Below are 22,896 nucleotides of genomic sequence, written 5' to 3' on the forward strand. Positions count from 1 at the left end.
AAATATTGTACGTAACACCAAAATACTGTAGGTACATATATATATACATATAGATACATATAACACAAAAAATATATATATAACAAACGTTCACTTATCAATAAAATCATTCAACGGATTATTGCTAAAAAAATTGTACAACAGTTTGATTACCTTGAAAAGAATGGAGGAGAAACAAGGGAAACAAGAGAGCAAAAAGTTGAGAGACGTTGACGGCTTGATGTTTTAGGTTAATGAAAAGCTAAAAAAAGCTCTAAATTTGGGCTTCTCAAAGAGCTCTATTTCTAGCTTAAAAAAGTGCTTTTTTAAACACTAAAAGCCCACCCAAACACTTTGGTAATTAGAAAAGCACTTTTTTTTTTTTTAAAAAAAGTGCTTTTTTAAGCTTGGCTTTTGAAACCAAACGGGCCCTTAATTGCATTTTAATCTTTTAATTTAATTAATTAGAAAGAGTTGTCCATTTTAAGTTTCAATTATAGACAAAAACGCATATGAGACGTTCTCAAGGGTCATTTTTTTGAGATGGATCTCTTATATGAGTTATCCATTAAAAAATATTACATTTTATGTCAAAAGTATTATTTATTATTATAAATATGAGTATGGTTGATCCATCTCACGGATGATATCGTCTCACAAGGGTTATTCTTTATTATATTATTGAGGGTTATGTTACATGTATAATAATGAAAATTTATAATTGGATTTTATTTTGTAATTGAAATGCAAAACAACCAAAACTATCCAAAACACACATTTAAAAGAGTTTTTTTTTAAAAAAAAAATAAAATGAAAGCGTCATTTTTTAATTTCAATTGCTGGCGTTGATCTTCAATTCTAACAACGAAAACGGCGTCGTTCTCTCTTCCGCCGTCTTCCCTGAGTTTCGCCGTCCGTCCGTACAATTGATATTGATAGTCTGAAACCCTATATGTTATTCCGATCTTTCCCCAATCTTTTGAATTCCTATGATCACGATGAAAACTCCAAATTCAAATCCAATTCAAAGATACCAAAATCTTCGGTTGAAAGAATCCCTGTGTCGATCTAATCATTACTCATTAGCCTGCAAAGAGTTGAGCTTATTCCTCAGAAGCGCCTACTCCTTATGCCCCAAGAATCTGCAGTCCCAAATTTTCCAAGATACCCTTTTCGCGTTTAGCCTCCTTCCTGAGTAAGTTTTCAAGCTATAATCTTTTTACTCCTTATTCTTGTTTTTTTCTGTACTTTTATGTTCGCTGGATTCAGGGTTTGTATTTGTGTTTCGGTTGTTTAGGATTCAAGTGCAGTCTGCTATTTCAGCAGGTAATTCTCTTTTGCAAAGCGCGGAGTTTGCTCTGCCGAAGCAGAAGCGGGGTGTGGCAGTTAAGGAATACAAGCATGCAATGGTTGCTTGTAAGAGAAAGTCCAAGTCTCTTAAAGAAGAAGAAGAAAAAGGTCTCTTTCTATAAGTTCAATTCAACTGAATCGTTTTTTCTCTAATTTTGAAAGAGTTTGTATATTAGGTTATCTACATGATTTGTTGCCAAGGCTTGACTCACAATGGAAAGGATAATAGATTGATATCTAATTTGCCATTTTTCGTCTCTCCTTTGGTTACTTTCGTAGGTTTTCAAGTAACTAATTAGTTCATGTAGCTCTGATGTTACAAGCTCTAGCATCCATTGGGTAAGGTTGATTGATTCATAGCATTGAAATTGTAAAGAAAGTGATTTGCTTTGATGTTTTTTGTCATACTTTTTGTATTAAGCTCTCGGTACTAGTCTTGTGCTAGTGTAGGCAACTGATGCCAATAATAAGGAAAATCTCTTGTTTGTTTCGTGTGTAATGTGTTACACAGCGTAGCTTGTTTAGTTGATTATCTATTCTTTTGTGTGTGATTGCTGACAACTGAGTTTCGATTGCTTTGATGTTTGATTTTGTGTGTCAAATTGTAATTTTTTTTTCCCAGTTCTGCCGGTGCTTCCTTGGGATATTCTTCTCCACATCTTTGGCTTCTTAGATTTGCAGTCTCTGGTTTCTGTGGCTGCAGTCTGCAGGTGATTTACTTTCCGCTTGTTATCTGTGCTTGAAATTTAGGTTCACATCTGTGGATAGTGGATTGCGTGTTATTCAGTCTTTGATTAGTTAAACAGAAGGTAATCCCTTCCGAGCTTTGGAAACAAAGGAACAAACAAGTTTTTTGAAGGAATGGAAAAATACATGTCTTGACTAGTTGAAATAACGACATCAAATAATTAGCAAATGTTGTCACTTGTTTATATCGGGGATGCATTATCTGATCGGGTCGCTGACTAATAAGTTTGATCGATGCGTCGGAATCATACTTGTCCTTCAGTTGTGCATCCTTGTTTATAATTCACTGTCCACAAAACAAAATCGTCCAACATTCAAGATCATCAGGTTCTTAGTTCGGTACGAACGTGCAGGTCATGGAATGCGGTAGCTAGTGACAACCATATGTGGAAGAGTTTACATGCTACTTTTTTTGGTAAACTTGACAATTCCTATAAGTTCGATGGCAATAATACTGATGGAACTATAAAAATTAAGAGAAATGTGCATTCTGCCAATCATACTGAAACCGAGGCTGATACTGATTGGAGAAATGCTTTCAAAAGGTCCTATAGAGGTATGTAGCGACGCGTTAGTATTAATATCTTGTTGGGTGTGATGATAGGCCCTTATACTATACCGCGACCATCCATGTACCTTATTAAGATTTTTATTTTTTTACTTTTAGAATAAAAGGGCATCGCATTGCTAAAATATTTTGTGTGATGTTCGAAATGTTGCCATGTTGGGACCCCTTGCATCTACGTTACTGAATGGAGATAATTTTTCTCTCATGCATATTGGATCACAAATTATTGTATATCATTTCTGAACTATCAAAATGCTATCGAAATTTTTGGCTTTGGAATTTAACTAGACCAGGATAAGTTGATCCATGATTTATTTTTCATCTTTCTTTCCAATTTTAGGTGTCATGTGAATCAATTCAGAGTCTTTCTTCTTCTCTTGGTTTTTTTCCCCATGGACACGGTAATAATAAGTTTGGCTATATATGAAGGGGATACTTGATTTGGCATTCAATGTGATTGCAGAGATCTGTTCGAGAAGATTTACCTCTCGTAGGGGATGGTGTTCGAGTTGCGGTTCAATTGTTTGGTTAAATGGCAACAAGTGCTCCAATACGACAAGTATCGGAGACACCAGCACCACCCACCAAATCAAACCTCTATCGACGCCACAGGTGAAACCTTTCGATTCTCAGACACATCTTTGATGTAGGGCAATCTCTAGTTGTGCTTTGAATTCTTAGCATCATAGAATCTTGGTTATCCATCAGCTTCCTAGGAAACTGCAAAAATACCGAGGAATAGAAAATCATGTGAAAGAAACAATATTATTGTTTTCGTTTGTGTGACCTTTCTGTGTTTAAATTGATCAAATATCTCATCACAAAACAATTCACGGTGTCCTAGGAATCTTCACTTGAAATAAGCCTTTTTTAAAAAAAAATTCTTCCATATGTTTGGCAATCTTCATGCGTTGAATTGAAGCATGTCTAAAAATTTCTTGATTTGATCAGATAATCCCTTATTTTCTAGCTGCAATCAAATGCCACAAAAACAAACATAATCCAAGTTAACCTAAGCCAAATTTTGGCAGATTGTGGAGTATATCTTAGGTGGCTCTTTTTCATCAGAATCTTCCTCCGACAGTGACAGTGACACAGATGACAATTCCTACTGTAAGCTATGGGCATATGACAGAATGCTCTGGACAACGGTGTTCGTATGAACTTGATTTTTTGAGTTTTGAATTTAACATATTGTTCTAAATAAAAATCTTATGCCAGAAAATTCATTGTATAAATTAAATTGATTTATTTGAAATTATACTTGTATAGTTTCAATATTTTAATTTAATTTAAATTAAATTTAATAGAAAATAGAAATTGTTTAGTGTAAGAACTGGTGTGCTTGGTTCAAATTCTAATGTAAAATTCCATTAAATTTTTCGTCATCGTCCCTAAAAAAGTGCGTCCAAGTTTTAAGTTCATTGTTATTTTTTAAGTTTCAAGTTTTAAGTTCGTTGTTTTTATATCAGAAAGACGATGCGTATGTCAGATACCTTAGCCCTTGAGCATCAGTCCATTCTTTAATAACAAATTTTTTTCCATCTCTCAATTATCACAGTAATCTCAAATATCATTTAGTTGCGATTCTTGTCACTTCTTATTTTTGGCTCGACAATCATCGCAAACGCACACGAACTTTTGAGTGAAAGATCTCAAAAACTTGTATCCATAATTCTGTTAAAAAAATTTACTTCACCATTTTGATCTCAATTTTTCAAATCTATCGTTGAATATGTATTTCGAAAATACAAACCAAATCGAATTCATAACGAATATCGAACGTATTTCAACTAAATTACAGAGCCGCCACTTGCTTCGAGTGTATTACACCATGCTGTAATATGACAACAAATTTTCTTTTCGTCGCATCGTTTACTAGAACTTCGACTGCGATAAATTTGGATACCTAGTGGTTATCTTCAAGTGAACACAACTCATAAAAAAATAAATAATAACAATAATTTTGTTTTTTTTATTAAAACAAAAAACAAAAAACTTCAGTGAAAACTCAAGTGCCTCACTAGTTGACCAAGTAGCCACAACAAAGCAATTTGATTCAAGTGGCAAAACTCAACTGCCTCACAAAATTACAGAATCCATTATAAATTATATGAAACCATAGACTTGGTAAAAAGAAAAACAAACCAGTACAGGCTTGGGTTCCTTCTATCAGACACCCGAGTTTTGCAGAAAAAAACAATCATAATGCACCATTTTGTGAGATCTATGGAAGCTTGTCTTTGATACCTTTAGGAAGTTTACTCAATACCTTCGCATCGAAAACAGCATATTGTTTCTTGAACTCTGCCTCAGCTTTCTCGGCAAAAGCATCAATCTGATCATCATATTTTTCATAGATTACAGGTATCGTGTGCACCAAAATGAAGCCTACATTTGAAGGGTGAAATGTGAAATCGAGAGAAATCTCAATCAAGAAATGCAAAGAATATTGCTTTTAATTCCAGAATTAAGCTACTACGTACCTATGTAAAACAAAGTGAGAAAGCTGCACCAACTTCCCAGAACAGATAATACCCATAGGCCAGCAATCACCTAAAAATCAGAAAACAGAATGATTTGATGATTAATGAACAAGCCATGTACAACTGGTCGATTGCAATAAACTTCAACTAAGGCAAACTGTTCACATGGACCAAAAATGATGCATTATTTAGTCAATTTGAAGACAACTTTCCTGGCCATCAAGAAATCTATGGTGTAAGAATATTTGTTAATATCGAAGGCAAAATGAAATTAAACTGGAAACTGCATTTCAATAATCACGAGTAAAAAAATGCTAGCACATACAGCAAGGAATTTCTTCAGATCTCTCCCACGCGCAATATCTCGAATGATAGCAAAAGCTCTGTTGAATTCGACCCTAAAGGCAGAAGCCACACCCAAGACAATATCCTCTGGAATAATGACTTCTGGGATCTTAGGTGGAGATCTGGGATGCAAAAGTAAAACTGAAAAGTAAGAAGAATGTAAAAAAAATGCGAAAAAAAGGAAATCTTATGGGCCACTCGAGAAGTATACTTGTTGATGAACGTGGATGCATTTGACCACAAGAAAAGGACTGCCAGGGCAAGAATCAGGATATGGCAAACAAGTGAGAGCAGATGATATTCAAGCAGTTCAAAAAACACCCAAATTGTGGTGGCAACACCAAGCAACCCGCCAGAAATTTTCTTGTCCCTCCATAGGAAAATATCAGCAGCTGACAGATTATCAGTGTGAGACGATATATAATTCAAAAGACTTGCTCTAATTGTATTCAAAATGCCAGCGATAAAATATATCCCACTACATAACAACATATCGCCAGTTCCTATGGCTGACAGATACATAGAACTTCAACAGAATGCATACAAGCACCAAGTGGTGTGCAAACCAATTGAGAACATTAAACATCAAATTTGAGACTGGTGCCAAACTCATAAACAACCAGACCCAGATCACAACTTAAATTTATAAACTATACCGTGTAATTCAGATAACAAAAGTACAAAACCAGCCCTCAAAACCAAAGAATTTGGTTCCTATGCGTTCACATCACAGACTCTTCGTTTTCCGAGAGAACATAAATCATCATAATAATAACAAGAACATTCCAGTAGTTCCTTGTTAAGATAAAACTGAAGGAGTCTAACTAACATGGCTTCACGTCAGACTCTTAGGACATAATATTCCAGTTCAAAACATGGAGTTCACAACATAAAACTCAAATCTTGACGCCGTTCATCTGCAGAATTCGAGCATCAAGAGGATTGAAACAAAGAAAGAAAAGTAACACTGTGAAAACGCGAGCGCTACTTGAAGTTGAACATATTGTCAACGAGAAGTCCTTCAGTCATGTTAAATGACTGTTAACCGTATAATAGATTTTTGAAGGGTTAAAAGTACCAAAGCCACTGAAAATGCTTTTTTATCCTCTCATATTTATCAGGGAAAAACTCGCGAAACATTTATTTCTCAACACCCCAGGAAACCATATAGAAAAACGACATCCCTAACATCATCTCTCACACAATATAAAACTAGTCCGTCACGGCATCCAAAAGAAACATATACTGTTGATAACTTCAGAATTTTCCCTGTATTTGTAACACAGTTTATCTGCGAGTCTGAGGATTAGAACAGATCTAGTGCAAAAACAAACAATAGAATAAACACCTGCAACACTTGAAATTGACCAAAAACACCTGCAATTAAACACAATAGTACCATAAATCTCTACGTGCGACTGATCCAACAAACACATCCAAATCCCAAAATCCGCCGTCAACACACGGCAATATTCTGCATCCCTCGCTCTATCATAAGCACAAAATCTAGAGCAAGGAACGATTAAATCAATAAATAAAATCCATACGTTTTCCACCGCCTAGGACCTTGTGCACCGGTTTTTCGCGGCCGAAGAGACGGTAGATCTTGGCGGTTGGTTTTTCATCCTTATCATTGTCCGAATCCGACGATGACGATGAAGATGAATCGTGACTGTGAAATTTCTCCGTGATCTTATTGATCAATGAATCGGAGGTTGGCTCGTGCTTCTCGTGCTCTTCGGCCATGGATCCCGATTCACAAGAGCAATTTATTTCGGCGCTTTTTTGGGAATACTTTTGCTCGCTTGCTTCACTCGAGCAACAGAGTCTGTGGGAATGATGATTCGAAAAGCCTAGAAGGTTTAAAATCTATCTAGGTTTTAGGATTGGATTTTCCGAACCTCAGGCTCGAAAGAACCCGAGGCAACATATTCTTTTTTGTTTCTTTTTTTCCCATATAAAATTACAAGGTAACATTTTCTAAGAAAGAGAAATCGTGTGGGCCGGGGCGGCCACGGGTGATGGAATCGAAGCTTTACATTTTTTACAAATTTTAAATTAAATAAAATAAAATGTTTATAATTTCAAAAAAATATCAAGATTTTTGGATTTCTAATAAAATCGATAGTAAATATATAAAATTTAAAGGCGAATGTACTTATACATAAACTTGCCAAATTTGCTATTTCTTCCATTTCCATTTTGTTTGGAAACCTGAAATTTTCCTTTTTAGATAATACATCTTGTAACAAATGATTTCAATCTTGCTTAATAATATTACAAAATTACTTTAAAAAAAAAAATTTATCTTCATTTATTTATTTTTTATATATATATATATATACAAGATATGGTTCGTGAATCAACGTGCCTGCATGATATTATCGGGACTATGGAGTCCAGATCAAAAGGTCTGTTCCGACGTGGCAAGGATCACTTGGGAACATTTGAGAGTGGTGGGCCACTATCCTGTTTATCTGGCCTTTTAATATTTGGATTATACTCTTGTTTCACGTACCCAATTTCTATATATACCCATAAACTTTTTTGGTTGGGCATGCCCAATGGGTCAACACTTTTCTATGGGCCGGTTCACGTGAAATTTTCAGGTTTCATTTCAAGAAAGTAATCACTCTCTTTATGTTAATGTTTCTCCATCCCCAACCCTGATTAATATCATTAGCTCGCTAACATCAAACTCTCTTCTTTGTCCCTTATTAATTATCATGGGATCGAATAATTTGTTATTCAATTAGTCAAAATTTCTTATCTTTTTTTTCCCCCCCTATTGCGAGTCAATATTGATTCGAACAGCAGAGTGAAAATAATATTCAAAAAAATAAGGAAAACGAGATGGATTGTGTGTATCTCAAACCAAACCACAAAGGCATTTTCAAAAAAACAAAGAACCAAGCATAAGGGGAACAAGTAAAAGAGTGGCTTATCATTAAAATTAAACGAATAAATAAATAAATGTAGTGTTATTGTTATACCCGGACATTAATCGATCTCCAGTCCTTCAATTTCCTTCTTATCGGATTTGAATTCTTTGCAGGCAGCGAATTTGCCATCGTTTTCCAGCAATCCACCATGTTATCAATCGACTAATGGTAATAATACATGAAAAATTAAATATTTGCGTAACAACTTCAACTCTTTGTTCCCTTTTTGTGATGTATTCTACTGTATATTCTTTTTATATTATGATTGCTATAACAATTTATGATGGAATCGAACATTCCAAAGAATATGCTTTTCGAAGGGCAATAATTGATTTTATTAATTTTTCAGATTACATTTTTAGTGATACACCGTAATAAAACATTGTGGATTAATTTTGAAAGTGCTACCTGTTCTTTAATTCAAGTTTATCCCGGTTTAACAGAACGCCAAAAGATGGACAAAAGTCATGAGTTGAGTAGTACGAAACAAAATTAGATAATCATCTGTTTTTTTAAAGAATTTGCAATCCCAAAAAAATTGTTCTAAAAAATCTTTATCTATTTTTTCACTTTAAAAATCAGTGTCGTGTTTTTAAATCCTTAATTTTGCTTCTGCTTGTAGTTAGGTTGATCTAAATCCAGAAGCTGAACTTACTCTTGACCCTGAATAGGACCCCATCCCACATGAGTCATAGACTCATTTGCTCATGCGAGAGTTAAATCGAGGGATGTGCACGAGCGACAAGGACCTGAGGGGAAGTTAATACCTGAAATATGAAAACCCCACCAAAAAAAATTGTGTCGGATGACATGAATGAACTGATCTCACATCGGAATGAGAGGTGCAAAAGATTTGATATGTACAATCCATATCAAAAATGTGCATCTTTTTTTCGGAAGCTCACACATAAGAACTCCAAAGTTAAGCGTGCTTGACTTGGGGTAATTTTTAGGATAGGTGACCTCCTGGTAAGTTTCTCAAGGTGCATTTGAGTGAGAGCATAAGCAAGCTGAAAAAACTTGTCTTGATACAGTGAGATATTACAAACTTAATTTGCAACATATCTTATTTCACGTCATTTGGGAAAAAACGGATGTTATCTAGATCAAACAGACGTCTCAAGACTGAACTGGAACGAACCGAACACCAAGACTGAACATCAGTTTACCTTAACTTTGAGCAGTTCTGGTATTTTGGTCATATCTTGCAGTTCAGTTATTCAAATGGAATGATTTATCATTGGTTAGAAATCTAGCTAATACAATGTTCAACAAATTATATTCACAAGTTAAAGTCTGAATCGGAGCATAAAAAGCTGATAAACTGCATTGAATTATCTGGTTTGGAACAGAAATCCTGCAAAGCATAATTTTTAGCACAGTCTGGCATTTCGAATATATCTCTATCATAGAAACTCGAAATAGAGTGATTCTTGATTCCACGAAAAACTAAAATAAAGGTCTATAACCTTCATGTTTATCACTTTGTCCAAAAATTGGCGAATCAAGAGATATAATACTCGACTGGACCACATTCACTCGACTGTTTTGGAGTAGGTCTGATATTTCAAGCATAACTCTCTAATATGAGATTCAAATGGAATGATTTTTGATGCATTGGAGAGCCAAGACAAAAGCTATAACTTTCATGTTTATCACTTTGCTCAAATATCAACTAATCATGCCCAAGTGGATCCCATTTTGCAATCTAGTTTTGCTAAAATGATTTGAAAAACTGAATTTGCTAAACTTATTTGCCCAACTGCTATAGTACTTCAGTTTCGCACCAATTTCAGTCTCGCACCAACATCACAAAATATTCCATCGGTTATATTTGTGTGTCTAATGGTTATATCACTCTTGGAGCTCGTAAATACAACATCTTGAATATCTAACAACAATTTTTGAAGAGGATGAAAAATACATGGGCATATTATAGGAAAAAAACGCATCTAAATAAGATTTATTAGGTAGTTGAGAACTTGCTCTTATTGTGAAGAACAAAACATAATTATTGAGCTTTCACAGTTAAGTTTTTCACACTCAACTCACTCACACACAAATGAAAGATGTATTTAATTGATTAGTTGAGTGAGTTTTAACACAATGAAATTAAATATTGTATTTGTAGTATTGACATAAGAGACGTTAAACATTATGCGGATTGTGAGGTTGATGACTACAATCTAGTGTGCTAGAAGTTTTTGTTTAAGCAGTGGGTAAGTCCTAAACTGGATTGAGTTTGTAAAAATGACTTGTATAAATCAAAACCTTCTAGAGGATTCTTTAAAGAGGAAGAAGTGGTAGCGTAGGAGTTTTATCTCCGAACATCCATAAACAAATTTGTGTTTATCTATTTATCGCATTTACTTTACTATTTCTATTGTTTTTAAGATGCATGTTGAAACATTTTATTTGTTCTTCATTTACCAATATGTTGCATATAAAGTGTATGATAAAATGCTTCAATCAAACTGATTTTATTATTTCAACTTGCATCTTCTTCAAATGATTTACGAAATGTTTAATCGATTTCTACGAATGATTAATTAGAGTATCTTTCGCTTGGTTTGAAAATAAAACTCGATTTAATTCATCAATGTTCAATACTCAAGAATCGAACTATTGTAGTTCAAAATATTTTAAACATGTGTATTCACCTCTTCTACACACCTTAACCGATGTTATCAAGCATTCATTTAAATTTCAAATACGCAACGGAATATTATATCTCCAATAAGGTTAGTTTTGAATTTTATTAAAAAAAATCATTATAATTACTCATTTAACTACATTTTATCTTTTAAAAAAAGTACAATTGTTACTTTTTCAAACATCTTCATTTCGAATAATATCTCAGTTTTGTCTATAATGTACACATACTGAGAGAGAGGATGGGCGTTTACCATCCTCAATTTTTTTTTTCACAATGTATAAATATAATTCTTCTAAAAACATAATATTTTTGTGAACACTCCTTTGATTAAAAAAAAATATCAATATGAAAATGAAAATGCATAATATTAATGTTTTCATGTGATGTTTGAGTTGATAAAACATGTGATTGTTTGTTTAGTCAATAGTTATGAGTTCGATTCTTCTTATCAAAATTGTTTTGATTGAACTTGTCATATAAATGTTTTCATTGCAATTTATTTGGCTAACATAGTTTGCATAAAATTGCGTTAGTTCAGAAGTTTATCTATTCACGTTGAAATGTAAAGAATATAAATAAAATACAATATAAACCGACAACAAATTATTCAAGATATTTTACAACAAATTAAACTATAATTATCTCGTTACGCGTCCATGAAGGCAGCGGATATGCCCCATTCATTCATCAGTACGAGGTGTTGGACTTGGACCCATGCATTTTGCATTCAAACAATTATGACCTTGGACTTTACATCAGTCTAGCCCAATGTGGAATTGGGCCCGTTTACTGATCCGTTGAAACATGGGTTGCTCGGAAAAAGTAAAAAGTTTGTGACGATTACTTATAACATGGTTGCTTCGAAAAGTAAAATCAATATGATATAACTTTAACTAATATTTTATTTGTTTATTTTATATATTACGGATATTTATAAATTCAATACATTTTTTTTCATTAACTAAAGTTCTATAAAATAATTAATTTCAATAATCTAGACTACTTATAAATTTTCGTAAAAAGGAACAACCAATAGGAGTATACTAGTCTATTTAAATTTTAAAAAAAATTAAAGTATTGTTAATAACACTCTTTGTTATTAATAATTTGCTTTAATCACCTCGTAGGAATCATTGGGGATGGAACGTTTTATTTTTCGAATTCATGAAAGCACGACTAAATGTGCACTTTCCCACTTTACAATTAAGCAAATTTGTGTGGTAAAAGAAATTATTTCTCCAAAATTTACCCTTTTTACAGTCTTTTGACTTTATTTATTTCCCCTTTTGTTTCCCACGTTGTTTCCGACTTTAGTATTTTAGGTGGATAATAAAGCACTTTTCTCAATAATTTTAAAAGAAATTAACACTTTTAGTAGCCGAGAACCAAAAGTTTATATAGGATATGTTTGAATCTCTCTTTTATAAAAACAAAAAAAAAAAAACAAAACAAAAGGTGTTCTCTCGAAAAATATATCAGGCAAACAAATATAAAAATATTATCATGCAAGCCTTTAGCAATTTTAAAAATACATAATAATTTATTTAATCTAAAAATAATAATTACACCGAATCATGAAAAGGTTAGCAAAATTAGGGGTGGCCTTCAAAGGACCAAAGCTACAAGTCAAACCTTTAAATAGCAAAAGTCCAAAGGCTGACTCGGCGTGCCCCATCTGCGGCTAAATGGCTATGCACAGTCCCCGATATCTGTTTTTGCTTTGCTTTCAAAGATTTATTATTTAGCAAATAAAGACTGGAAAAAAGTAAAACTTAAAGCTCGCAAAGATTCACTTATTTCTTCCCTTTTCTCTCGACTCTTTTCTTTTCCCTCTTTTTGTAACTTTCTTCGTGTAAATCTCTGCCCAATCCTTGAATTTTCTTCTTCGGTTATTATTTCCTCATGCACATGCTGCACTTTTATATAATCAGCGCAATATAAAGAATTAACAAGCTCGTTCTCGTCTCATTTCATCTCATTGTTAGTAGTTTTACGTTTTATGAAATTTAAAAATTATTTTATAGAAGTAGTTGCTATTTTTTTGGATACCATGAGATAAATAGATATAAACTAACTCTTTAACACAATAATTTTCTATAAATTATATGCGATGGTAATTTATTAATCAATAAGTATGTCTCTTATTAGATCTGTGAGACATGTGAAGTATACTTATATTTACATTAATAATTAATATTTTACTAAACACACTTGAATTTTTAGTTCTCCAAAATGTAGAATAATTAAATATATACTAAGGACTCGTTTGGTTACTTTACTAATAGTCTCGGTACTAGTTATCTTGTCCAATCTCGCGTTCTTCTTGTCATATTATTTATCCATCTATTAACTATTTATTATACATCAATCAAATCATTAATTATTTATTTCACATCAATCCAATTATCGAATTTAAATTACTATATTACCCCTTATAAATAATATTATTCATATTTTATTTATTGTTAAAATGACAACATGGTAATTTATCATTTCTATATAAAATTTAATTAATCAAATAAAAAAAATCATAATCTATCAATCAAATCAAATATTATATTAACTATCATTATTTATTTATTTTTATTACATTACATTTCTTATCCAGATACTATTTATCCTATCACCCGAACCAAACGGTACCTGACTATATAACATAACAAATAAATCATTAAATTTTGTTGAACGCAACAAATCATTAATTTATTCATTTCGAACATTTATTTTTGTAACGAAGATATTTATTTTCATCCGAATTCAAGATATTATTAGAAGTTCAAAAGATCCAAACCCGGTCAGCAACAGTTGTCATTAATAATGGGTCCGGGTCCGGGTCTTCAGCTACAAAATACACAGTCTGTGCTCTGCATGAGTAGTCTCTGTTTCATCTATCTGAGCATAATTCAGTGTTTGGTGTCATCTTTTTTGACCCGTTTTTTAACTTTAATGATTTGTCCCACTTGACCGCCATTTTTTCTCACACCAAACAAGGTGTTAGCAAATCCATTCCCCTATAAATACTTGCATACAGTCTCACCTGTTTCCATTCACTTTTCAAACGTTCCCTAATGGAAGCATTCAGTGATTTTAAAATCGGTAGAACTGCCGGTGCCGGTGCTGTCGCCAGCTCCGGCGGTGACTCGTTCACGAATCATTGCGGAAACGCTAACGAGGATGCGAGCAATTCGTGCACAGACGGTGAAGAAGACGAAGAGTCATTCTTCGATTTGGTTTTGAAATCGCCTGATTCCTCTACCATCAAGGGAGGCGATGAAGCTTCGAAGAAAGATCTGCAGTTTATTGAGTCTCCTAGAGATGTTTTCTTCAGTAAAAACAGCGTGTTAGATGCTAGTTCGAAGGCGATGTCTCCTATTTCTCTTCTGATGCCGCCTCCTAAGTTCAAAGTTTTCAGGTTGGGTTTCAAACAGATCGCGCAATCGCGGAAACCTGAGCCTAACGCTCAGTTGAGTGAGTTCTGGAAATCCTCGAAAATAGAACAGAGGAGTAAGGTTTCTGCGAAATGTAGCGAGGAAATGCACGTTTCTTCAGTTTTCGCCCGAGACAATAGCTTGAGAAGTAAAATGCTGGAGGAGAAGTATGATTGCGAGCGAGAGACTTCCTCCTCCGTCGTTTCTCCGGAGAAACTCTCGAGGGATTCTGTCCGGAAGTATCTGAAGTTAATTAAACCTTTGTACGCAAAGGTTTCAAAGAGACAGAACGAGAAGCAGGTGAAGTCAAAGGCATCCTCGACGCCGTTACCTTCTCCGGTGAACTTATCAAAGTTGGGTGATGGGAGGAGCATAGTCGGTAGTTTTAAAGTCGTGGCAAGGCATTCGGGACAGAGCCGATACACGTCGGCGGCACAGCCACCGATCCGCCGGAGAGACGATTCGTTACTCGAACAGCATGATGGAATTCAAGGCGCCATTCTCCACTGCAAAGAATCGTACAATTCTTCATCCGCTGGTACATTTTCTTTTCCTTTTTCAATCAAAAAGGACTGTGATGAGTGTTTATATTTATTTCTCTCTCGAATTTCTGACAATTTCTTTTTCTTTTTTCTGGGATAATTACAGAATACACACGATTAATTCGATTGGGCAACTATTGTTCGCACGACAATATGGGAAGAAATTCATGTGAAGAACTGAAGAGATGCAGCATTTGAATCACAACGAAGTGGACGAGAGAAGAAAGAAGCGGGAATATCAGCTGACGATTGCATGATGTCATAATTTGTATTTTTTTGGCAAAATTATGGCGTGTGGAAAAAATCTATATAAAAAAGCTGCTACACTGCGTGAATGGTGAATGACTAGGCTTGTTTGTTTTTTCCTCTGTAAAAAGTAAGTGATGGGTTTGAAATGAGTGTAGTAGTAGTAGTAGTCTCTATATTGTATTTGAATTTAAATAGAAAAAAAAAAAAGAAGTGAATGATTGTGAATCTTTGTTGCGCCTGAATTTTACTCCCTTTTTTTTTTTTTGTTTAAATTAGGAGTTCGTTGAATATATTGATGGTTGGCTACTTGGTTACCTGTTTTGTTCGATTTTTTTTTTTTAAGAGGCTAGAGCAATCTTGTTTTCAACTTTATATATGTATCCATTTTGATTCAAGAGTTGGAGGCTCTGTTGGATTAATGATTATGATTTGGATTACAATTAGGTGGGTCAATGTCTATTTTTACTAATCACCGTATATTTTTATTAATCGCGGTGTACACGTATTTGAATATGACTTTATAACATTATGCAAAGATATAAGACTTATTAGCATGAGTTGTTATTTTCATAAATTTTATAATAAATAATTTAAATAATCAATACCATGTTTGTATTACATACATACACTAAATATAAATTTGTAGAAATAATGATCGATAAAAGTAAGAGAAATTACTCCTTTAAATGAAGAAATAAAAAAGAGATGTAAAAATTGTGTAGAGAAAAAGTCATCATAAGAGAGTAACATTCAAAAGTTTGAAAAAGTGGACATAAGAAGTTATAATTGAAGTTAACCAATTTTGCGTTATTAACGAATAAAATTGAGAACTAATTTCGAATTTATACATTCACGATTTTTATAATCCGTTGAAGTTTGAACAATGATGAATATAACCATTTGAAGATGTTACCTTTTTATTATAGTTTCTCCCACCTTTTTTTACCAGATAAATAAAATAAATTAATCGAGTTCTTTCAGATTAGAGACACTTGGTTCACGGAAAATTCTATGCTACCCTGGAAATCGAGTTCTTTCAGATTAGATTTGTCACTATTAGACACTTGGTTCACGGGAAATTCTATGTCACCCTCCGAGGCAATGTCGGGAGGGTGATCTAAAGGTCCCGGGCCGTGACACATCACCATGATGTGATGTGCAAAATGGCCCGAAACCATTGGATCTGGCAGACCGGGCAGTACCGGTCTACCAACATAAAATCTCCCCTTGGTTCACATTCCCTCGCGAACGGATATCGTTCTCATTATAATAGTTAACAAACACAAATAACCTTTTAGGATAATATTCTATCAAAATATCAACACATTACAATTATCAACAAAATAAGGTTTTCCATTAATTTAAATTCATTATTTTTTATTTGAATGACGAAAAAGCTCCAGATAATTTCTAATTTAATGTAAATTAATTGTGATCTTCGCCCACAGTAATAAAAACTTCATTATTAATTTTAAGAAATTATGTACTAAATTATAATTAATTAAATAAAGGGTATTTTGGGAACAAAAATCCTGAAACTACAAAGCCCGAGAAATTTAAGAACTGGATTTTTCACACGAAACAAGAAAATTCCAAATCAGTATACTAACAGAGGGAAGTTTCACCAAAGAAAATGAGTATTAGTATTTTTCAGGCAACCCAATCTCTCTAGGTAATTAAACACAAGTTTATGCATAAAAATATGCAAACTGGATTCAGTAAATTAAACCAAAAAAAATATAAACAACTTCATAGCAAAAGCAAAATATGTCACAAAAATAACACACGGGCAAATAATCCGATAAACTCAGTACTCCCATTTCTTCAACTCCATGCCGTCTGGGGCGCTTCCTTCCACCTTTTTTGACCCTACTTCTTTCCAATTAGTCGATAACACAGTCCCATTCGATTCAACCTGAAAAATGTATCACACGACAATTCAAATTATACACAACCGAATTCCTATGTAGATGATTTATTAAGTAATTTTAGGTCCATGAAAAAAGGTGATGGTCATACAAAAGATTTGCTCATGGCTCTTCTAGTGTCCTCATCTGCATCTTTGTAAATGTCTCTGAAAAATTTGTTCAAAGCTGCATCGCCATCGAGCTTCTCATCCTTCTCCTGATAGAAACAGAACAAGAGAATTGTCACACGCGATTAAAGGGCTGATTCATAAGTTATGGACTAATTCCGGGCGAAACGATAAAGATGATGGGTGCTACATCATGAACATACCTCCTTTTTTACTTGAGCCTCCAATTTATCCCAGTCCACTCCTTTTGGCTTGGAGGAAGGATAAGTAGGTTTCTGATTACCTGATAAAGTAAAGTTAAAGAGTTGTTAAGCAAAGTAAACTGGACCACAAAGTGACCTGTACTTGGAACTTTAACGAGTAAGCCACACACCTGATGGTGATGCAATTGCCTTCTGAGCAACTACAACATCCTTGCTGTATTCGAGGGATGACCAAGTTATAGCTTCAGCTTTGGTAAGTCTGATTTCAATTTTGGTAGATAAGACAACATATCTACATTGTGCAGGGACGATCTGTTGGATGAAAAATGTAAGAAAGATAGGTTGCAAGTAGCAGAAAGCGCTTTCAATCTCGTACAAAATTAAGCGAAAAAAATAAGAAAAGATAGTAAAGTATAAGGCGTGATATCAGTTCAAGCATAAAATCGACCCAAAATTCGTTGAGAAGCATAAAAGCTTATACTTCACCTTTCCAAATAATCTGGGTCGAAAGTGATAGGCATCTTCGCCGGGCACCTCGATGGTAACACTGAGCTGAAGACCATAGGGTAAAGGAGCATGCACATTAGTAAAAGCTACTGAAGAGATATATTTAAAACACTGCAAAAAAATGGATCATTCACTCACTATTTGTTCGCCATAATCAATCACAACCCTGTCTGCTGGAATACCCTTTGCGAATATTGTTACCACTACTTCCTCTGGTTTTTGATAAAATTCATGCCTGTAAAATACATTATTGGTAATTAAAGGACATACACAATCATCCTGGCAAGAAAAGACCCACGTAATTGAGATATCGTTGCACCTCACGGGGTTTCCACAATTGTATTAAAGTAAACATATTTTACTGATAATTGAACTTTACATTCCAGCATATAGGAGGTATAGGGCTGTTCATACGAACAAGAAACCCTCTTTCCGATGTCAACTATGCCACAAGACAGGCCCTCTAAATATATTCTAGTTAATGAAAACGCCAAGCAAACAGAAAAGGAAGCCGAAGATGTGGCTTGACCATTTCGGAAGACCAATTGGCAATTTCATGGAGAGTTGAGGTAAATCACGCAGAGACTTTTGGTAAAATCTTGCATGACAGTTTATCCGACTCTGTTAACAAAAGTATGATTAACCCAGAAAATAATTTTTTGGACCGACTTGATAATCACCAAGAAAAGTAAAAAACCATCAAAACTAGCATTCCAGTGCTTCTAAGTTCTGATAATGTAAAAAAAATGCTGGATCGAACGTATATCCATTTCAAAATTCTAGACAAACAGACTAACAGGTCACGCCACACGAAAATATATTGACCTGTATCGTGGTTTGGTTGATGAAATTGTTGTTCCTTCGGGTCCGGGAACGTCTGGCGTCCCATTATTTGGGGTCATCACATCTTCTGGAGCTTTATCAGCTAATTCTGTTGGCAATTCTTTAGCCTCCTCTGAAATAGGCAAGAAACATGAAATTAATTAGAATAGGTACGATATAAATGGGGAGGAAAATTATATGAACAGCACGTTAAATAAGTTAGCAAAACTCTAAATTTAAACGAAAGAGGTGTCAATTTTAAGTGTCGACGGAGATCTAGTTGAGTTGAGTAACGATCCTTTTTCAGCTACAGATCTGCTGGCTTGGGTAATCGATTAGCAACCCCCCATATTGGGGGGAGGGGGGGGGGGTGTTCCTACGCCTTTTGTTTTAGCAACTTATCCTAGGATCTCCTAACCAAGAGCTAGTGGGATCAATTATGTGCATACGCAAATTCATCACAGTCCACAGACATTTACTGGAAGAATCAAATAAAATCTACAACATATGAACTTTTAACGAATGAATGTGATATACAAAAGCATTACTTAGCCAAGGCATCAAATAAAACAATTAAGTTCTAGTACACAGACACACTAAAGTAATGACTTGATTCGGGGAAAGAAGGCAGCAAAGAGATTCAACTTTAAATTCATCAAATCGACAATTTTTTGTTGAGGCAAATATATTAAATTGGGCCATGGCACCATCACCGTTGAAAAATTAAATGAAGTTAGATCTAGCATAGCAAGTACTTAGTTAAGTCACCTGCAATACGTTCTTCACACTCTTTTATCATGTCTGTGAACCTGGAATCTCCAGGTGCTAAAGACGCACCAGTCTCAAAAGCTGTCTTAGCGGTCTCGTACTCTTCAAGTTCGATACATGCCATGCTGCAAGCAGAACATGGAACCATAGTTTGTAAGGAAATTACAGTGACCAACTGTATAAAGAAAGGCAAATGATACACTCATTTTGGCCAGTACAGTAGAAAGTAAGTACCAACTCAAATGAGATCAGTAACAGTGAAAACCCATCTAAAAGCATATACATTGTGCAGACTAATATCGCGGCCCTCTTAAGGAAAAATCCCACCAGAAAATACACTTTGTTTACTAACGCTAACAAAAAGGTAATAGGTACTACGATAGATCGTGTTTTATAGACTCGTTCAGCAGCCAGCTGAAAAAGGACCAAATTCAATACTGAATAACCATAAAACTCATATTAAAGCTTCTCCAGATAAGAGTTGAATTAAACATGACTTCAAGTGAGTCATGTAGCTGAAGATTAGAGCACTGACAGAGTGACAGTTAGGCATAAGTAGATTCGATGCCATCCCAGTTTGCATAATTCCTCATGAACGGCATCTCGACAAATGCAAGATACCAGACTAGTTACAAAGTAAAATAGAGAAAATCAACAGCAGGAGTTTATTTTTGAACTTGGAATATAATTTAACATAAAAATCCAACTAAGAATTTTCAAAATTCAATAAGCTGTAAGCCAAGGTTTTTTTTTCTTGCTAATGAATCTGCAACATAATTTATAAAGAAATTCTGACAAAGAAACTTCAGTCTAAAAAATATAAAACAGAAACCACTTCAATCCAAAAAAAAATAAATGAAACCAGATTTAATCGCTCACCCTTTTCGATAATATGCTTTGGCATTCGCAGGGTCAAGTCCAATTGCTTTATTAGCATCGGCAACAGCCTCTGTTCATCAAGTTCAACAATCTCAAAATTAATTTTCTAAAGCACAAATCAACTATATATTTGGCAAGTTCAATAACCTAATTCCAGAAAAAAAAGGTATCATAGGGGGCAAAAAAATCAGTCTCAAAAGCAGCAAAACCAAAATTTCCATTCATAAACTATCCCATATCCTATTTTCGTGAAGGAATCATCGTTGGGTATAGCCTATAAGCAAGTGTAACTTTTCAGAACTCGTCACCGAAGTCTCTACACATATACACCGTCCAAGATTCTAACTTGGTGGAGCTCGTTCGAAACACATAACCTAGACACTCTTCTGAAGAAAGGAATCCTATCAAACACGAATCTGTCTCTCAAATCCACGAAACTATTAGGTCATGTCGCGAAAACATATAAACAGACAACGCTGAAACACGAGTTAAAAAGCGATTAAATTTGATCCGAAAGTACCGGTGAAGTTTCGAAGCTTAATGTTGGCCTGAGCACGGCCGGCGAAGAGGTCGGCGCTGCTAGGGTTGAGGGAGATGGCCTGAGAGTAAAGGTCAATGGCGAGTTCGAAGTGGTCATCGATGAACGCCTCCCTGGCCTTGGCTTCCAGATCCGACGACGCCATTAACAGATTTGAGTCAACCAACAATATTCTCTAAGGATTGGAGGATGTGATTGCGAAGAACTCTCTAGATAACCAAGAGTGATTAGATGGAAGACCAAAAGATTTATGCTATTATAAGAAAAAAAGGAAAAAATAAATTAAGGAACGAGAGATTTTTTTATTTTGGACGAGTTTTGAAACCCTACTATATATTTATTTATAGGGGAAATTTCATGCTAGAGTAGGAGTCTAACGCGAAAGAAAACATGTTTTTTGACATGTAGATTAATTATCTTTTTCCTTTTTCATAATATTATGTATTCAAAAAAATATTTAAATATTAGAGTTTTATTTTTCTAATTCCAAATATTTATATCAACTCCAGGTGTGTTTAAAAGAGTTTATTTCCTAATAAACCTATATTTTCTATGTTTTGTAGGTATCTATTAAAGATATATTCTCTAGATTTATATGTATTGAATAATAGATTTTGTAAGGAGAGCAAGTAGAGAGAGAGAATGGGAGAACTAAAAACTAGTGTATTGCTTTTAATATGTATTATTATTGATTTTTATAGAATCTCACTAATTTATAAACAGAATGGATTCTTTGTAGATTTTTTTCAAACTTTATAGAGATTTGTAAACTTTTTATACTAGATGTAATAATTATTTTACAAAAATAATAACTTTAATTTGGTTTTTTTTAATTATTGATGAAAATAAATTTCATTTATTATATATATATATTAATGTAACAAAATTAAAAAAAATTGTGGTTGTGTAAAGTTAATTTTTTTGAAAAAAACACATGATAACTTATAAATTATTTTATCAATTATATCATAAAAATTTATATGTAAAATTTTATTTTTTATCATCTCTGGTATGTGACTATTCAAATATTTGAATTAAGTCATGTTGTATTTTTTTTGAATCATATATTATTATTATTATTATTATTATTATTATTAAATATCATAATTATTGGTATAAATCATAAATTAAAAAGCACAAAACAATTCAAAAATTCCAAATTTTTTAATAATATTTTTTATTTTGATTTCAATCTATCCCAAAAAATTTAGAAAATCATATATTTTTTCGTTCTTTTTCTAAATTTTTTTACAAATTATAGTTGTACTTTAAGCATTAATGTTTGTATGTCAATAAATTTCATAAAGTTATTAAAATTTCATTGATATTTTGAATAACATTAGACTTTTGTAGAGTTTTTAAAAGTCAAGGTTGTATCACTTGACTTTTAAAACTCTAAAAAAGTCCATTTTGAATAACATTAGATTTCTATAGATTATTATAAAAGTCATGATTGAATACCACTAGACTTCTAAAATCCACAAAAGTCATCAATTTCTCCTGATCTATTGAATACACTGTGTTACCGTAAATTATCGAAGACCTTTAGATACAACACTTAATCAAAATGTTGTTTGACAGTTGTTTGTTAAACTGAATTTCGGTTTCACGTAATTTGCAAATGTGTTTATTTGGTTATTTTTGTTGATATAAATTTAGGATGCAATTTACATTTTACTCCATCGATGTATTAGTAGATTTTGCTTCTTGTTACTCTCTATTATTCCTTTGTGCATGGTAATTTAATTAAATAAAATATTTTGGTGTGAAATGATTTATTCGTGCATGTTGTTTGAGGTGTTACAATAATGCACACAACATCTATATATGAAACACACAGTTCTTCATTTAT

At 33.6% G+C, this 22,896-nt stretch overlaps 4 protein-coding genes across 4 annotated transcripts; 2 read left to right on the plus strand and 2 right to left on the minus strand.

The window, feature by feature from the left end:
• The first annotated feature begins 830 nt into the window (after positions 1-830).
• LOC140883806 (F-box protein At5g52880) lies at positions 831-3,913 on the plus strand. The gene is made up of 6 exons (XM_073290397.1): positions 831-1,174; positions 1,277-1,437; positions 1,952-2,039; positions 2,430-2,632; positions 3,108-3,256; positions 3,676-3,913. Exons 1-6 carry the CDS (start codon positions 969-971, stop codon positions 3,805-3,807), a joined length of 939 nt encoding a protein of 312 aa, XP_073146498.1. The 5' UTR covers positions 831-968; the 3' UTR covers positions 3,808-3,913.
• A 683-nt stretch (positions 3,914-4,596) lies between these two features.
• Positions 4,597-7,317, minus strand: LOC140880536 (reticulon-like protein B5). The gene is made up of 5 exons (XM_073285068.1): positions 7,023-7,317; positions 5,687-5,867; positions 5,456-5,597; positions 5,131-5,200; positions 4,597-5,035 (listed from the first exon to the last, which is right to left on the minus strand). Exons 1-5 carry the CDS (start codon positions 7,219-7,221, stop codon positions 4,872-4,874), a joined length of 756 nt encoding a protein of 251 aa, XP_073141169.1. The 5' UTR covers positions 7,222-7,317; the 3' UTR covers positions 4,597-4,871.
• A 6,772-nt stretch (positions 7,318-14,089) lies between these two features.
• LOC140884993 (uncharacterized) lies at positions 14,090-15,519 on the plus strand. Its single transcript, XM_073291904.1, has 2 exons — positions 14,090-15,039; positions 15,150-15,519. Exons 1-2 carry the CDS (start codon positions 14,142-14,144, stop codon positions 15,239-15,241), a joined length of 990 nt encoding a protein of 329 aa, XP_073148005.1. The 5' UTR covers positions 14,090-14,141; the 3' UTR covers positions 15,242-15,519.
• A 1,355-nt stretch (positions 15,520-16,874) lies between these two features.
• LOC140881858 (protein SGT1 homolog) lies at positions 16,875-21,358 on the minus strand. Its single transcript, XM_073287488.1, has 10 exons — positions 21,027-21,358; positions 20,507-20,576; positions 19,628-19,752; positions 18,863-18,992; positions 18,176-18,272; positions 18,017-18,082; positions 17,701-17,842; positions 17,531-17,610; positions 17,312-17,416; positions 16,875-17,207 (listed from the first exon to the last, which is right to left on the minus strand). The coding sequence occupies exons 1-10, from the start codon at positions 21,187-21,189 to the stop codon at positions 17,100-17,102; spliced, it is 1,086 nt and encodes a 361-aa protein (XP_073143589.1). The 5' UTR covers positions 21,190-21,358; the 3' UTR covers positions 16,875-17,099.
• Positions 21,359-22,896: the final 1,538 nt, after the last annotated feature.

Source organism: Henckelia pumila, chromosome 2, assembly GCF_033568475.1.
Source record: "Henckelia pumila isolate YLH828 chromosome 2, ASM3356847v2, whole genome shotgun sequence".
Classification (NCBI taxonomy): domain Eukaryota; kingdom Viridiplantae; phylum Streptophyta; class Magnoliopsida; order Lamiales; family Gesneriaceae; genus Henckelia; species Henckelia pumila.

Coding starts and splice junctions, on each gene's coding strand:
- LOC140883806 (XM_073290397.1), top strand. CDS start 969: ATGATCACGATGAAAACTCCAAATTCAAATCCAATTCAAAGATACCAA. Junction 2,040..2,429: donor TCTGTGGCTGCAGTCTGCAG/GTGATTTACTTT, acceptor ACGAACGTGCAG/GTCATGGAATGCGGTAGCTA. Junction 2,633..3,107: donor TTTCAAAAGGTCCTATAGAG/GTATGTAGCGAC, acceptor ATGTGATTGCAG/AGATCTGTTCGAGAAGATTT.
- LOC140880536 (XM_073285068.1), bottom strand. CDS start 7,221: ATGGCCGAAGAGCACGAGAAGCACGAGCCAACCTCCGATTCATTGATC. Junction 5,598..5,686: donor GCATCCACGTTCATCAACAA/GTATACTTCTCG, acceptor TTTGCATCCCAG/ATCTCCACCTAAGATCCCAG. Junction 5,201..5,455: donor ATCTGAAGAAATTCCTTGCT/GTATGTGCTAGC, acceptor TCTGATTTTTAG/GTGATTGCTGGCCTATGGGT.
- LOC140884993 (XM_073291904.1), top strand. CDS start 14,142: ATGGAAGCATTCAGTGATTTTAAAATCGGTAGAACTGCCGGTGCCGGT. Junction 15,040..15,149: donor GTACAATTCTTCATCCGCTG/GTACATTTTCTT, acceptor GGATAATTACAG/AATACACACGATTAATTCGA.
- LOC140881858 (XM_073287488.1), bottom strand. CDS start 21,189: ATGGCGTCGTCGGATCTGGAAGCCAAGGCCAGGGAGGCGTTCATCGAT. Junction 18,083..18,175: donor TTGATTATGGCGAACAAATA/GTGAGTGAATGA, acceptor TATGGTCTTCAG/CTCAGTGTTACCATCGAGGT. Junction 17,611..17,700: donor GGCAATTGCATCACCATCAG/GTGTGTGGCTTA, acceptor TTACTTTATCAG/GTAATCAGAAACCTACTTAT.